Here is a 14,584-nt window from a genome sequence, read left to right as displayed (position 1 = left end):
CTCCCAACAATAAGAAAAACACTGTTCCAGGTCATGACTATTTTGCTAAACTAGCTTCCTTCGAAGAGGAGCACTGCGAGAAAGAGGAATTATATCCGGAGTACAGAAAAATGTCTTGCCAAAAGAAAAACGGCGAGCTATGTGAATACTGTCGAGCAACTGACTTTGTAAGTCCTTCTCCAGCTACACCAACTCCACGACCCTATCCCGATTGCAGCAAACTTCCCGACTATCACTACCAACCAAGTACGAAAACACCTACGAGTGGCCGCAAACCTGATGATTATCAGCCTCGAGCTTAAATAAAACAGATGGTTCAAGAGGGTAAGCTCAAAGCAAGGGATAAAAAGGCAATCAAAGAGTTTTCTGAAAAATAAATTGTTTCAGAGAAGCTTGTTGCAGATTACATTGAGCATCTAACTGACATAATTGAAATGAGGAAAGATAAGCGGCCCACAGATAATGACAGGAAGCGCGCAGAAAGGAAGCAACAGGGATACAATGACATTGACTGGCAAGATCTCTATCTCAGAAGCCAGTTGTCATCCCTTAGAGTAAGTGAACTTGAACTTTATATTAATCACTAGAATATTGCATTTAAAGGAAAGAAAGATGAGAAAGTGAGGGTGGTGAAGGCACATATTGGCAGTAAGATTTTGACTACTTTTGTGCAGGAAAGTTAGAACAACATTCAGCCAGCCTCTGACTCAAATTGACAGGGTAAAATGACAGGGTAGAGCGCATTGTTGGATTTAAAAGTAACTCTTCAAAACTAAATGAATCAGGAGATCAGGCAGCAGATGGTTAACAGAGGCAAGAAGCTGAAAAAACGATAACTGAGTCTAATACGACTCGATACGGACGGAAAAGGACACTAGTCCTCGGAGAAAATTATGTGCCATGGCATAATATCCATGAAGCAATGTAAACTAGAACCTATAATGAAACATACCAAATTAAATCAAAGTAGGTGAAAAGAAACTTAATCTGTAATAAAAACGGAAAGCAAAAGCACAAAATACCTTGCAAAGATACTTATGTGAATATGAAAGCGATCTTCGCAGTTATGAACACTAGCTACTTAAGCAGTAGTGAAAAGAAGGCCTGAATTTTTTTCAGGGGAGGGGAGGGGAGGCTTTCTTTTCACTACTACTTAAGAAGTGTTCATAACTGCGAAGATCGCTTTCATATTCACGTCTTTAACCGCAGTTCAAATATATATGACCCTCCCCTTTTCCCTTTTGGTGCTAACTTTCATTGGTGACCCTCCCCTCTGAGGCCCCATTTCCCCCCCCCCCCCAGGAAAAAACGCACCTTCCCTTAGACTAAATCAATGTTGAATTCCAATATGATTAAAAAGGCCAAACTGTACTTTTAAGAGAGTTCATTCCACAAAAAAGATTACAAGGCCCATTCAAAGAAATTTAGGCTTACGTTTGACAATTGAAGAGTTTCTAAAAATGCTATAAGCTTTCAACAAACTAGCAAAGCGTTTTTTACTATATATATATATATATATATATATATAGTATGCAGTTAGTTATATATATATATATATATATATATATATATATATATATATATATACTTTAGTCTTATATCCAGTTTCTGGAGTGGCCAAGGTCGGTGATTGATTAAGGCTCCTGATAGAGATGTTCAATTGATCACCTTGAATAACAGCGCCTGTAAAAGCGACATTGCCGGCCGGCCATTTTGATAATCTGCGGCCGAACTAGCTAAATTATGAACTGTGGTCGAAAAATTTACGTTCAGAAACTTGAGATAAATTCGGTTTCTCTCCATCATGCGCTCTCCCTGTTCTTAGTTCACACAAACTGTGGCACATTTTTACCCGCTGGTTTTCAGGCAAGCAGAGAACGTTCCAAACATTCACTCTCAATTACTTCGCATGGCCGCCCCGAAAGGCGGGAAAAACTGATACGATTTTTCTCTTTTGTGAATAAAATCGCGTATCAGGCTACTGATTGATCATACCGTAATTTCCACAAGTTAGAAAAATCGTACGACCATTGGATTTCTTCTCATCAAAGAGAGACGATTTTTATTCAGTGGGTTTGCACTGAGTAAATCTCAGTACTATATAATAATTATTACGAGTTAATATTCAAAGATTTACAGCTGCTAGTAAAATAAGACTTTCTTTGATATAGATCAATTTAAAATTACAACACCTTTTCCTCCTATTTAGATCCATCCTGCTTGCAGGCCATAATATTTCTTACCAGTGAGAAGAAATTTCCGATTCTTTTGTCTAAGAAGTGAATTTATAAACGTCGGACAAATTTGAAGACGACAGGGCTACTGTGCCTCGGTTCTATCGCCAGCCTCTCACCAGTCGATCGTCACCTATTTCAGTTGAAAATAAGCAAGCTTCGTGGATGAGCATCGAGCGTAATCCGCGTTTCGGAATACTCTTTCAGGGATCTTGGCCTAAATGTCATCAAGAAGTAATGCCAAATACCCTTGCGCAATTAACTTTACAAATATACCCAAGTCCCACAAATTGCCCTCCTCACTTCGCGACTTCGGAAATTTTGTCAGAACTTTAGGAATGCGTGTGATGATAGTCCTTATAATCCTTGGTAGTTCTCAGGTCCATACTATTACATACACTACGTACTGAATAATATTCGTCTTTTTCCCCGCCCTCTCTCATAAAGTTGGATTCCAGTGTCGCGTGAGTTTTTCCGTACGTTAAAGGTGCGTAAAGGTTACCCGCGTCCGCAATTTCCACTGCTGCGTTAAAATTGATAGCACGCTTTTTTTTTCGTGGGAAAAACGCAGGCCCTCGCGTAAAAATTGAAGCTGTTGAACTTTTCTCTGTACTCTTGCGATTGCAGACGTGCGTAAGATGCAATTAAACGCCTTAAAAACGTGTTAGTGGAAATAGGACAACTTTCAGCAGGAGCTCATGCTTTTGGTCAATGGATACGTTTCGTTGTGACGTAAACATTCATTTCAACATACGTAATTGTTTTTTCAACGCACGCTTACGAGCGTGGACTAAAGCACGACAGCAGAAATCCAGTAAAGAAGTGCGCCAATGAGTATCGAGGTGAATTTTTTGCTAGTTGTGTTACTTTGAAAATCGCCTCGTTTCCAAACATGGAAGACACATATACCTTAAAATGTCATGTACTGATGTATGACATTATGTAACAAATTTTGTGTCGCAACAAAATCTCAGATCTTATTCGATTTTTTCACCTTCCAGTTCGCGTGATGTTTCTTGTTGCCTATTAATAACCGTTCCTTAATTCGATCGCAACACTTTTTTAAAAATTATAATATTTTAATTACAATACAAGAAATTCATAAATGTGACAGTGAAAGACCACAACCCATGCTTTGCATCATATCTTTTTACTCGATGGCGTATGAAGGTCTATCTCCTGCGGTCAGAAGTCAATCCTTTACTTCGCGAAAAAGGGAGCCCATATGAACTACAATTATGAAATGAAATCGTTTCATATCAAACAAATTTAATGTGATTACTAAAATCGAAGCAAAAACAAGCCAAATGCAAATTTAGCATAGCCACGTGCAAATCATCATGGTATAACTTATAATCCTACAACATCCTCAGTTGAGGGTCGTTAATAATTTATATTTTGTGGCATCAAAAACTAGAAGTTTTAAAAGAGGTTACTGACTTTCCAAGCTGAGCTCGAGATTTCAGCAGTCTAAAAGCCAAATAAATGACTCTGAGTCGGGCTGAAACTATTGATGCCAGCGAAAAATAAGCGCTCTTGTTTCAGTGACGAAATACATGTTAATTCATAAACATTAACAACGTAATAACGATTGAGAGTAGTATGTTGTTGATGTTCAGTCTGTTTGAGCCGTTCGGATTTTTCTCGTACATGGTAACCATCGTACCTTTGACGGTCTTCTCTACCTTTGTACAAGTTGTTTCCGGCACAATAATGATGTCGTAACTGGCGAGGCTCACAACTTCAAAGTCTTGATCCTTGATGTCTTCTAGCGACACTGTTTTGCCGACTCCGTGTAGTGTTTTCGTTTCTCCATTTTTGTACTTCACCGTGGTTCTCAAGTCAACCAAATGGTCGTCGATTCCTTCCTTCACAGTTTGACTCCCTGCTGATGTATCCAAACACAAATATCCTTTGTCATCCAGCAGCCTTTCTCTCTCAAAGGTAACCCTCACTGCTCTTTTCTTCGGGATGGAGACATAACTCCGGTACATTGGATATCCCTGCCGATAGACAGGGGCATTGCTGGGCGCGTAGCGGTGCACCGCGTAAGCAAAGACAACTCTCTTGAAGGTGCTTGAACGCGAACCCACTTTAGTTTGTTTGACAATCACCGGGGAGCGAACTGAGGTGGCTTTGATTGGTGTGTATTTGGTGATTTTGGGTTTTGAGCTGGACCTTCCAGATCTAGATCTCGATCGACTTGATATGGAGCCTCTTGAGCCACGGGAGCCTCCAGATCTGCCTCCACCATCACGTCGTCTTGTCTCTGATAATTCTACCATCACCATAAGCATGATGCCAACAAGCAACACTGTAGCGAATCGCATCTTGGCTAACAGTAACGACGAGTAAAACTGGGTTTCAAGTCAATTCCTCCTCCCAACTTTGGGAAAATTGAGTGCGTGTGATGCAGTCTCTATCACTTACTCTGCAGGAGGAAAACTACTATCCTCTGTGTTATATACGTGATGCAGTTCACTCACCACGGTTAATAAATTTGACCAAGATTATCACAAACTCTCAGCTAAATGAGTGACCACGTAAACACTTGTCAATCAATTCTATTGCGTCAAAGCGGATTCTTACTTACCTTGTTTTCAAGTTGTTTCTGACCCCTTAACGGAAGAAGAACAACAACAGCCATCGTAACTAATCGCATGAGTTGTTTTCGAGGAGCAATAAAATGAATTAAAACCTTGCGTTTGTTTTCTGAACTTTTTGACACGCAAGTTGTGTCAAATGCAAAAGAGTGAGCCAAATGCTAGTATGCATACTTGAATTATTTCGATCTTTTAATAAACGTTTCTGTTAGCGCGTGGAACGTCAGCTGTTCTAGTACTTTTTATTTATGTTTTGTTCAGGTTTAATTTTATCAATCAATCCTTCCTTTACTTGACAAGTTCGTTATTTCAATCAGTTTCATCAAACAGCCTCAACTCACAAGTCCAATCGCAACTTCGCCCCTTTCAATCCCGATAATTCAATGTGATTTCACACCGATTTCTTTATTCCAATTTGTAAGTTTGATTATCAACTGCATTTAATTAAACCTTAATTTTTCCGTGTTTCCGTGGACGAGAGGACAATGGCTGAAACAGTTGGAAAGTTCTTTCTTAGTCTAGAAATTTTACATACCTGCCATGTAATCAGAAAGATTAGATAATCCACACTTGTTCTCAGACACTGACAGCCATCTCTGAAAGTGTCTCTAAGGATTTCGCAAAATCGAGGTTTACGGTACTGATTCACAGAGCTGTTTGTCGTAGAAGTGTTGCAAACTACTGTTTAACGATCTTTTCACGAAAATAAACGAACTATTGACCTCAAAACATGCCTCCTCAATTGTGGTAGCTATTGTCGACCACGGAAACAACGCGCTGACAGACGATCACGTGCGACCTAACAAGTTTCCAATTTATCGTGCGATGGTCTATCATTTATCGTGCGATCTTAATTTTATCGCGCGACAAATCTCATTTATCACGCGATAAAATTGAATTTAAAAAATGGATAGCATGTCCTCTATGGGCCACCGTAGATTCCGTAATAAAAAATAACTTAATTGCATCGTAATCAATATCATATTAGTCGTGCATAGCTTTCCTCACGCGAACACATTTCGTTTATTAAGCAAATCAAAACACCCTACTAAAATTGTATTTACATGATAAGAACCTATTTTTTTAACTACGGATTAAGTGTCATCGGTAGCGATGCAGAAAACACAAACAAAATGCAAATTTAGCATTAGGTTACTACCAGTCAAATGAAATTGCCGAATGGCGTGCCATGCATAATTGATCGTCACCTAACTGATGAATATCAAATTCTGATTACATACTACTTTGCGCGTAATAAGAGATCGGCTATCAAACTGAATCGATCATCTCTCGAATACAACGGACAATCTAGACACAATGGCCAGTCCGATGCTTACTGTTGGTGAATAAATGTTTTGACTAATACACAACGCAATCAAAATTGAAAGGAGGTTGTTATTTCCGTTCAACTGACTCGAACCGTTTGGATTTGTCTCGTACATGGTAACCATCGTACCCTCGATGGTCTTTTCCACCTGTGTACAATTGGTTCCTTTAACAATCGCGACGTTGTAACTGGCGAGGCATATGACTTTGAAGTCTTGATCCTTGATGTCTTCCAGCGACACCGTCTTATCGACACCGAGTAGTGTTTTTGTTTCTCCATTTTTGTACTTCACTGTAGTATTCAAGTGAACCAAGTTATCGTCAATTCCTTCCTCTATAGTTTGATTCCCTGCTGATGAACCCAAACACAAATTTCCTTCCTCATCCAGCAGCCTTTCTCTCTCATAGGTCACCCTTATAGCTCTTTCCTCTGGGATAGATACATAAATCCGGTACATTGGATATCCCTGCCGATAGACTGGAGCGTTGCTGAAAGCGTAGCGGGTCACCAAGTAGGCAACGACAACTTTCTTGAACGTGCTTGAACGCGAACCCATATGAGTTTGTGAGACGATCACTGGAGAGCGAGCTGAAGTAGCGGTGATTGGCGTGTATTTGGTGATTTTAGGCTTTGAGCTTGATCCTCCAGAGCTACTTCTCGTTCTACTGGTTCTGGAGCTTCTATAACCTCCTGATCTCCCTCTTGTTTCGGATAACTCCACCATCGCGATAAGAACGATGGTGACAATAAACACCGTGGTTAATCGCATCTTTGTGGAATTCTGCAAAAAGTCAGTTCTTCTTCGATCGATCTCTTCTTTACTTATGTGAAAGTTTGGTGCGTGGGCGCAGGAAAATAACTGTTCCGTGAAGTGCGTAGGCTGTGACATATTCAACAGATGGGGAGGTGGGCTCAAATCCTAAGAGCTGCTTTCTTCCGCAAACAAGATTTGACCAATCATGCGATAAACAAGTAAAAGACATGAAAATATGATGTAGCAGCCCAGTCAGTTGTTATGGCTTGTGCTACAAAGAAAGGCAAGACAAGACTTGCAGCAACGTTAACCAATTTCTTTAAATCTGTAGGAATTTTATGATACAGAAATTCTTTTGATCTAGAAAATCAAGACCGGAGCAATTTTGAATGTAAATTTTTATTAATAATCCACTGTCATTAGTTCTGAACTAGGGATGAAGATGCCTGTAATTTTCTCACGCTCTGTAAGTCTTGACAGATATCCAAAATGGAAAATACAACATTTATAGTGTAAAATGAGCAATAACCTGTTTTTGTGGGACGAAACCTGATCAGAAATAACGAACCAGATATTGAAGATCAATTGTGTACTTTTTAATTTTATTGCGTTAGCTAACGAGCGTAATAAATTAAGTGTCTTTGCATACAAAGAGTGTACATGTATTTACGATCAAATTGCGTTTTCCCACTGCTTATGCATAACACTATCATAGTCCCAGAGACAACAATGCTTGCTTACTCATGTAATGCTGCAGCATATTTTCATTTGTTCACCTTCCACACATACCTGTGCTCTTTTTCTTCGTTACTCATTGTAAGGAACGTACAGTCAAATCTCTTAAAAATGCTAGACTGACTATGATTGAGTTTACGTGCAACAAAGACACAAAAAATATTATGATTTTCACTTTGAAATGAAACTTGACTCGAAAAAGTTTTTGCAATTACATAAATGATAGCAGGTTTTAAGTTTCTCGTCACTAACATTTAGAACAGTTAGTATTTAATGGTCATAAATGTAGATTGAATCTACCTTTGCACGCAAAATACCTAAAACCTCCTATAGCTCCTAAACTAACTTAACCGTGTAATATTTAGTAGAAAACTTACCAGTAATCATAAAATATACTATTTTTGTTTATCAAATCGCAAGAGAAAGCAGGATTGGGGAATATCATCGTCATTGGCTTGGTACTGGTCAAAATGATAACAACAATCGATGATGATTATTTTTATTGATCGCATTATAACTTTTACTATTTTCATTGTTATTTCCGTTGTTATTGGAAGTGTTACTGACTTTGATAAATCATCAAGTAATGTTTGTAAAGTTTATTTCCTCCAATTGATTGTCATATAGCGTGACTTTAAGATGGGTAATCCAAGGTACACTTAGGGCAAATCTGTATTGCGTGACATTTTCCCAAAGTGCATCCGCTTTTAAACTCGAATAAGGGGCCTTAGCATCCAATTACCTTTCTTCCCATTTGATCCTAAATAACGATCTACAGAGTTATTTTTAGGGGTTATTGAGACCTCGGACTGAGCAGCTACCTAGTGGAGTGGACTGCATTATTTTTTTTCTCTGTTCGAGGTTCCGTCATGGAAAATAACTTAAACATCATGAATATCAGTCGTGCATGTGTTTTGTCACGCGCGCACATCGTGTTTTCTCAGTCTTTATTGGGAAAATTTTAAACTCCTACGTAAATGGTACTTGAAAAATGAAAATCCTTTCACCGACTACGAATTAAATGCCATTGGTAACATGACATTTTACCAAAAACAACTAGAATATATATTTATAATAATTGCATGTAAATTGTGTCCTACTACACCAACTGGCGGGCCGCGTATTTTCATTTAGTTCAGTGTGTATGATATCAACCTAACCAACCAGCCAGAAAGAGTTTAAAGATGTTTCATGGATACTAACTATGAGTAACGAAACGTGTTGATAAATACAAACAAAGTAACTACAGATGATAGTAAATTTTTGTTGATGTTCAGTTGGCCTGAGCCGTTGGGATTTGTCTCGTACAACATGACCATCGTACCCTCGACGGTCTTTTCCACCTGTTTACAAGTTGTTCCGGTAACAATCGAGGTGTTGTATCGGGCGAGACTTACAATTTCGAAGCCTTGATCCTTGATGTCTTCAAGGGACACTGTGTTGTTAATCCCGTGTAGTGTTTTCGTTTCTCCATTTTTGTACTTCACTGTAGTTCTTAAGTCAACCAAGTTGTCGTCGATTCCTTCCTTTATAGTTTGATTCCCTGCTGATGTATTCAAACACAAATTTCCTCTGTCATTCAGCAGTCTTTCTCTCTCACAGGTCACCCTCACAGCTCCTTGCTCCGGGATGGAGACATAACTTCGGTACATTGGATATCGCTGCCGATAGACTGGGGCGCTGCTGAACGCGTAGCGGTGAACCGCATAGGCAAAGAGGACTGTGTTAAACGCGCTTAAACGTGATCCCAGTTTGGTCTGTGAGACGATTACTGGGGAGCGAGCTGAAGTGGCTTTGATTGGTGTGTATTTGGTTATTTTAGATTTTGAGCTTGTTCTACTGAATCATATCAAACTTATCCCATAGAAAACTGAACATTTGCTTAAATTGGTCCCAAGCCACCGTATTACTCACCTGACATGCGCAGAGCAATTAAATAAGCAAAGAGCGCCAATGTTAAAAATGGCGGCTAACAGAGTGAAGCGGGAGCATAAGACTCCGAAGAGATTTATTGACGAATTCGCAGAAGCTAAGACCAAGCAATGCAAGAAAATAAAAACTACGGATAAGAATATTTATCCTGTTGAGATAATATAGGTCGACAAAGCGAGAAAACATGGCAAAATTCATTTCAAAGGGTACTGCGAGAAATTTGACGAATGGAGGCCTTGCGATGAACATAATTTGCCCGTAATGCGATTGGAACCGATGTCAAAACCAATCGATGATTCCTTCAGCGATCGCCAGCAAACTTTTTATGAACGCGTTTACAGGGAGATCAAGCGAAAGTTGTACTCCGGGCGCAGAGAGGATTCAAAAGTTCGTATTGAAATTCAAGTCGATGACGATGTTTTCTATAAAAGTCTTGGGAGGATTTCATCCAAAAAATATCAGAGGAATAAACTCATATATGAAATTCTTTCAAATGAAACTCTGGATTGTTATATCGGCACAAAGTGGAATGAGCGGATCATGAATGAAAACGGCGATTTTGCTTATGTTGTACCAGGGACTGTGAGATTTTGGTTGACAAAAAGAAACCCCATAGTGGAATTTAAATTAATTGGCGATAAATACGTGAGATCTGAAATCGAAGACGGGCATCGAGTCGTTTTTACATTTGTCCGTGGAGATGGCAACAGATGTGGATACAAAAATATGGTCCATCATTAATATATTTGATTTAGCACATGTTTATTGATTTTGATATTTGATGTCAAAGAATTATTTTACTTGCATGTGAATTACCTTCATAAAATGTAAACATGTGGTTATAAATGACCCATATATTTCAGTCTGTGATTCTGTTGTAATCAATGCAGTAAAATTTTTGAAAAAGACTCCTTGAATACTGTATACAAGAAACATTTCACAGGCATAGCAAATTATTCTACACAACTTCTACTAACAGTTTTTGGGTAATACACTCCTTTAATACATTGATATATTATATCATTACTGATTGATTAAATCACATCTTGGCTTCCATTTACCATCTATTTTAACAAGATGTGCACAGAAAGTGGGAGCATCGCATTTGCTGCATTTTGCAGTACATGTTTTGATGGTATGGCCAGAAGTTGAACAGTTTCCACAGTTGTAGCTTTCCTTCACCCTTTCCAAACCAGCAGCTTCCAAAAGCTGTATTCTGTGTTTTTTCAAGAAAAGTTGCTTTAGAGCAGAAACCCCTCTATGATTAGATGATTGAAAGTAGTCCTTTGATACAGTGTTGTTGTACTTCTCCATACCTTGCTGAGTGTAATAAGCTAAATTTTGGTATAGCTTTAAAAATTCAGGTACATGAACATACAAAGAATGCATATATGGTGTTACATCTTTTGCTTGGTAAAGGTCTAAGAATTTTTGAAACCATTTTTTGATTTTGTCCTTGAGGCTAGAGATAGCATCATCTGTAGTGTAATTAAGTTTAAGATCACCTATAATATCTATGAAATTACCCCAAAGGGCTTGCAGCTTGTCCACATTATGAAACTCTGGTAATAGTAAGTGAAAATTAATATGTTGGAAAAGCAAGAGTTTTTCAGGTCTAGTAAGGTCTCTGTACTCCAACTTCTTGCTGTCCCTATTAATTTTCCATTCAAAATTAATTCCAAGTTCTTTTACAAATTTCTCATACCCAGCCATATGTCTATACTTATTTCGACAAAACCCATTTGAAAAAGTAGATACCTTGTCAATGGCATCTTTCCTGCGAAGTTCCCTGATCAGAAGTTCAATTAAATTATCAGATATTCTCAAAAATAAATGTAGTGTATCAATTATTACATGGTCAATAGGAATAAAATCAAATAATGGATTGGTTTTACAATTATATTGCTTAGATTTTGCATACTTACCTATTTCTTGTAAATCTCTTACCCCAAGAGATTTGTCAGTTATAGACCACTTTTAACTGATGTCAAACCTTTCATTTCCTGGGCACTTACACCAAATACAAGAGAAATTTTGATTAGCAGCCCCTGAACCACAAACACAGGCTAGAAACTTCCAGTCTCCTCCCAAAAAATACTCAATGCTATACTTATGACTATTTACAGTAATTTCTTTTAAATTTGACATTTCATTATTTAGATCAGCAAGGCTTTCTTTAAGATTGTCATAGTTCTCTGTTGTCTTAATTATTGCTAGAACATAGTTCCCTTTTTCATTTATTGCTGCATCCTTTTCATTCAAAATTGTGTATGTGACATTTTCAAGTTTAAGCCTTTTCCCAATGTTGGTACCATCACCACTGAGCTTTACTTTAATAGTAGTAACCTTGTCCAATACTCCATTTTTCTGCAGCCTTTTTATCTGTTCCTCAAGACTCCCCCTGAAAGAAATCTGTACTCCCTCTGCCTCCTCTGGTGTACTTCTCAGATTCCAATTGGCATTTAGTTTATCTAGGTGTTTGCATATTTTATATTTTGTGGGCATGTCTTTACACTTTATGGCCAACTCATGCCAAGCTTCATTAGATATATTCAATTTTTCCTTCAAGTAAACCCACATATTGATGTCATCAATATCATTGTCAGTCAGTTCTCTTGGCTCTGTTTCCAATAGTTGTAACTCTCCCTCTTCTACCAATGAAATAGTTTCATATTGTTGAGTGTCATTATTAAATACCTCAACCTTGGTGGCAATAAAATTGTAGAGGCCTAAAAATGACAGTGCTGAGTGGCAGTCTTCTTTAAATCCTCGCCTTAATCTTGCCTGATGTTGTTTGGTATAATCAGTGAAACGTTTGCTTTTGTTTGGACCTCTTTGTCCCTTTTTTTGCATTCTTGCTGCTTTTTTCGCTAATCTTTTGAATTTTTGTTTGTATTGTTCTTTTCTGTTTTCCGAATCCCTAATAACATCTTCAAACTCCTGCTCAATTTTTAATCTCTTTGCCTGCTCTGCGGCTAAATCCAGTTCAGCTTTCCTTTTCTGCCCACGAAGCTGTTGGTTTTCCTCAATCAATGAGTTGTTTTCAAGCTCATGATAGAAAATTTTGAAGGAGTGGTTTTTTGCCTTCCACGCATCAATGAGCTTCTTTATACTTTTCCCCCCACTTTTTGACGCTTTCTTGAACGCTGAATGGAGGAGAGAAATCTTTTTCCTGAAGACGTTGAGAATTCTGGAATTTATAACAACTCCGCGAATCTCAGATTCCCTCAATATTTTTTCCACGATTCCCACAATCACAGAATCAGCACTTTCGTCGTTCGGCTCTTGATCAGACTTCTTCGACAGGGAATATATGAGATAGCTGATAAAAAAAAAATCAGTTCGGTGAAAAAAAATTGAAAAAAATTAAAAAGAAAAAAGAAACAGGTTGGAATACACTTCGATAAACGCAATATTTACTTACTTGTTTATTTCGTAAGTAAACCAAGGCAGTTTTTCCCCTTTTGGACCATTTGTTTCTTCGCCGAAATCGTTTTGTGCATCTACCGCCACCGCGAGAAGAGCCAGCGAAGAAAAAATCACCAGTGCGTAAACTTCGAGTCCCATTTCCCGAACCCAAACAATATCCAAACCTCATGTATTATACATCAAATTGCGCCAAATTTATTGTTTTTTTCGTATTTTGCGGTAATGACCAGTTTTAGGCATGCGCTTTAGAGTTATAGTCCCAGACTCCATGGCCACTGCTTGCATGTGGCGTGAACCCCTCTTCGACATATCTGAATCGCTAACCATAAGTCTCAAAAACCCGAACGAAATATTTTAATGATTTCCTTCAAATACAGTGGTATAGAAAGCTTATGTACGTTAGTTTTAGAAACTGAAGGTAAGAAAGATAGCAATTCAAATGAAATACACGAAAAAGAGGAAAATGTTCGAAAAGTAGCGTGTTTTTGACTGACCTCAGACTGCGTGACATGTCACGAAAATCTACAGAGGCAGATGTTAAACGTAAGTTTGATATGCAGAGCTTCTAGAGCCTCCCGATCTGCCTCTACCACCACGTCCTCTGGTTTCGGATTCTTCCACCGTAACAAGAAGAACGACGGCAACAAGAAACACTGCGGTGACTCTTATCTTTGTTGACAACGACATTAATAATCGGGATGAAACTCAGTGCTCTCTTGCGATTTTTCCTTCACCGGATGTGCAACTTCCTGCAAACAAGATTTGACAAATCATGTACCAATAAGATACAGGTATCAGTTCATAAAGTAGTTGATATGTAGTAGTTTGTAAGGCAGATTACAAGTGTTAGATAGCCTACCTGGATCCCTTATGTCCAAAAAGATGATATAGGAACAAATGACTTAAAGAAAATGTGGTTCTACAAGTCGAAAATATTCATTAACGCTTATCACAGATTTGGTTTGAGCGCAATGCTTGAGAAATCAAAAAAAAAAAAAAGAACATGGGTGAGGGTCAAAGTTTGACTGTTCTTCAGGAAACAAAGCCGAGTTTATATCATGTTATTTCATCTGTTGTCTGGGATTCTAAAGGTAGTACAAGTTATTTGAATAATTACCTAGTTTAGCTGTCGGATGCGATCATCAAGACACTGTAAAAAAAAAACGGAAAATGAATCTTTATGTTCGAAAAAACGAACATAATGTAATAACATCATCTTTGTGTATCCAAGGACGTTAAGCACACGAAAACAACCTGGTGACGCATATGTTTAAAACAATAAGTCCCAAAATCGAAGTTACCTAGTTTCATGTAGAAAAGCTTCTTCTGTTTCACTGTGCGGCTCAAAACTGTGTTTGTCGTGTTGAAAATAGGACAGTGAAAGTTTGGCGCGTCACAGTAGCCTAAGAAATTTATGACGAGGTGCGCGCGCTGGATATGCGAGGCAATTCGCCGCTAAAAACAACGGGAACGTAGGCAAAAAATGATACGGAAAAGAAAACCTTGAACTTTTTGTGTTATAACTATATCATTTGCAGTCCTCTGTGCTGCCTTTATAAGTTAAGTTAAC

At 38.2% G+C, this 14,584-nt stretch overlaps 4 protein-coding genes across 4 annotated transcripts; all 4 read right to left on the bottom strand.

The window, feature by feature from the left end:
* Window positions 1–3,485: 3,485 nt before the first annotated feature.
* LOC113675107 (uncharacterized) lies at window positions 3,486–5,679 on the bottom strand. The gene is made up of 2 exons (XM_089191963.1): window positions 5,373–5,679; window positions 3,486–4,852 (listed from the first exon to the last, which is right to left on the bottom strand). Exon 2 carries the CDS (start codon window positions 4,562–4,564, stop codon window positions 3,794–3,796), a length of 771 nt encoding a protein of 256 aa, XP_089048089.1. The 5' UTR covers window positions 4,565–4,852; window positions 5,373–5,679; the 3' UTR covers window positions 3,486–3,793.
* A 153-nt stretch (window positions 5,680–5,832) lies between these two features.
* On the bottom strand, window positions 5,833–7,078 carry LOC149035546 (uncharacterized). Its single transcript, XM_089191962.1, has one exon. The coding sequence runs from the start codon at window positions 7,051–7,053 to the stop codon at window positions 6,121–6,123; it is 933 nt and encodes a 310-aa protein (XP_089048088.1). The 5' UTR covers window positions 7,054–7,078; the 3' UTR covers window positions 5,833–6,120.
* Window positions 7,079–7,508: 430 nt separating this feature from the next.
* LOC113675110 (uncharacterized) lies at window positions 7,509–14,457 on the bottom strand. The gene is made up of 3 exons (XM_089191302.1): window positions 13,558–14,457; window positions 9,717–9,733; window positions 7,509–9,492 (listed from the first exon to the last, which is right to left on the bottom strand). Exons 1-3 carry the CDS (start codon window positions 13,699–13,701, stop codon window positions 8,856–8,858), a joined length of 798 nt encoding a protein of 265 aa, XP_089047428.1. The 5' UTR covers window positions 13,702–14,457; the 3' UTR covers window positions 7,509–8,855.
* Window positions 9,609–13,570, bottom strand: LOC149035545 (uncharacterized). Its single transcript, XM_089191961.1, has 2 exons — window positions 13,010–13,570; window positions 9,609–12,907 (listed from the first exon to the last, which is right to left on the bottom strand). Exons 1-2 carry the CDS (start codon window positions 13,150–13,152, stop codon window positions 11,563–11,565), a joined length of 1,488 nt encoding a protein of 495 aa, XP_089048087.1. The 5' UTR covers window positions 13,153–13,570; the 3' UTR covers window positions 9,609–11,562.
* Window positions 14,458–14,584: the final 127 nt, after the last annotated feature.

The sequence above is a fragment of the Pocillopora damicornis genome, chromosome 13 (genome assembly GCF_964200805.1).
Source record: "Pocillopora damicornis chromosome 13, jaPocDami1.2, whole genome shotgun sequence".
NCBI lineage: Eukaryota > Metazoa > Cnidaria > Anthozoa > Scleractinia > Pocilloporidae > Pocillopora > Pocillopora damicornis.
This window is presented reverse-complemented; position numbering and strand designations above follow the sequence as displayed.

Coding starts and splice junctions, on each gene's coding strand:
- LOC113675107 (XM_089191963.1), bottom strand. CDS start 4,564: ATGCGATTCGCTACAGTGTTGCTTGTTGGCATCATGCTTATGGTGATG.
- LOC149035546 (XM_089191962.1), bottom strand. CDS start 7,053: ATGTCACAGCCTACGCACTTCACGGAACAGTTATTTTCCTGCGCCCAC.
- LOC149035545 (XM_089191961.1), bottom strand. CDS start 13,152: ATGGGACTCGAAGTTTACGCACTGGTGATTTTTTCTTCGCTGGCTCTT. Junction 12,908..13,009: donor TTTACTTACGAAATAAACAA/GTAAGTAAATAT, acceptor TTTTTTTATCAG/CTATCTCATATATTCCCTGT.
- LOC113675110 (XM_089191302.1), bottom strand. CDS start 13,701: ATGTCGTTGTCAACAAAGATAAGAGTCACCGCAGTGTTTCTTGTTGCC.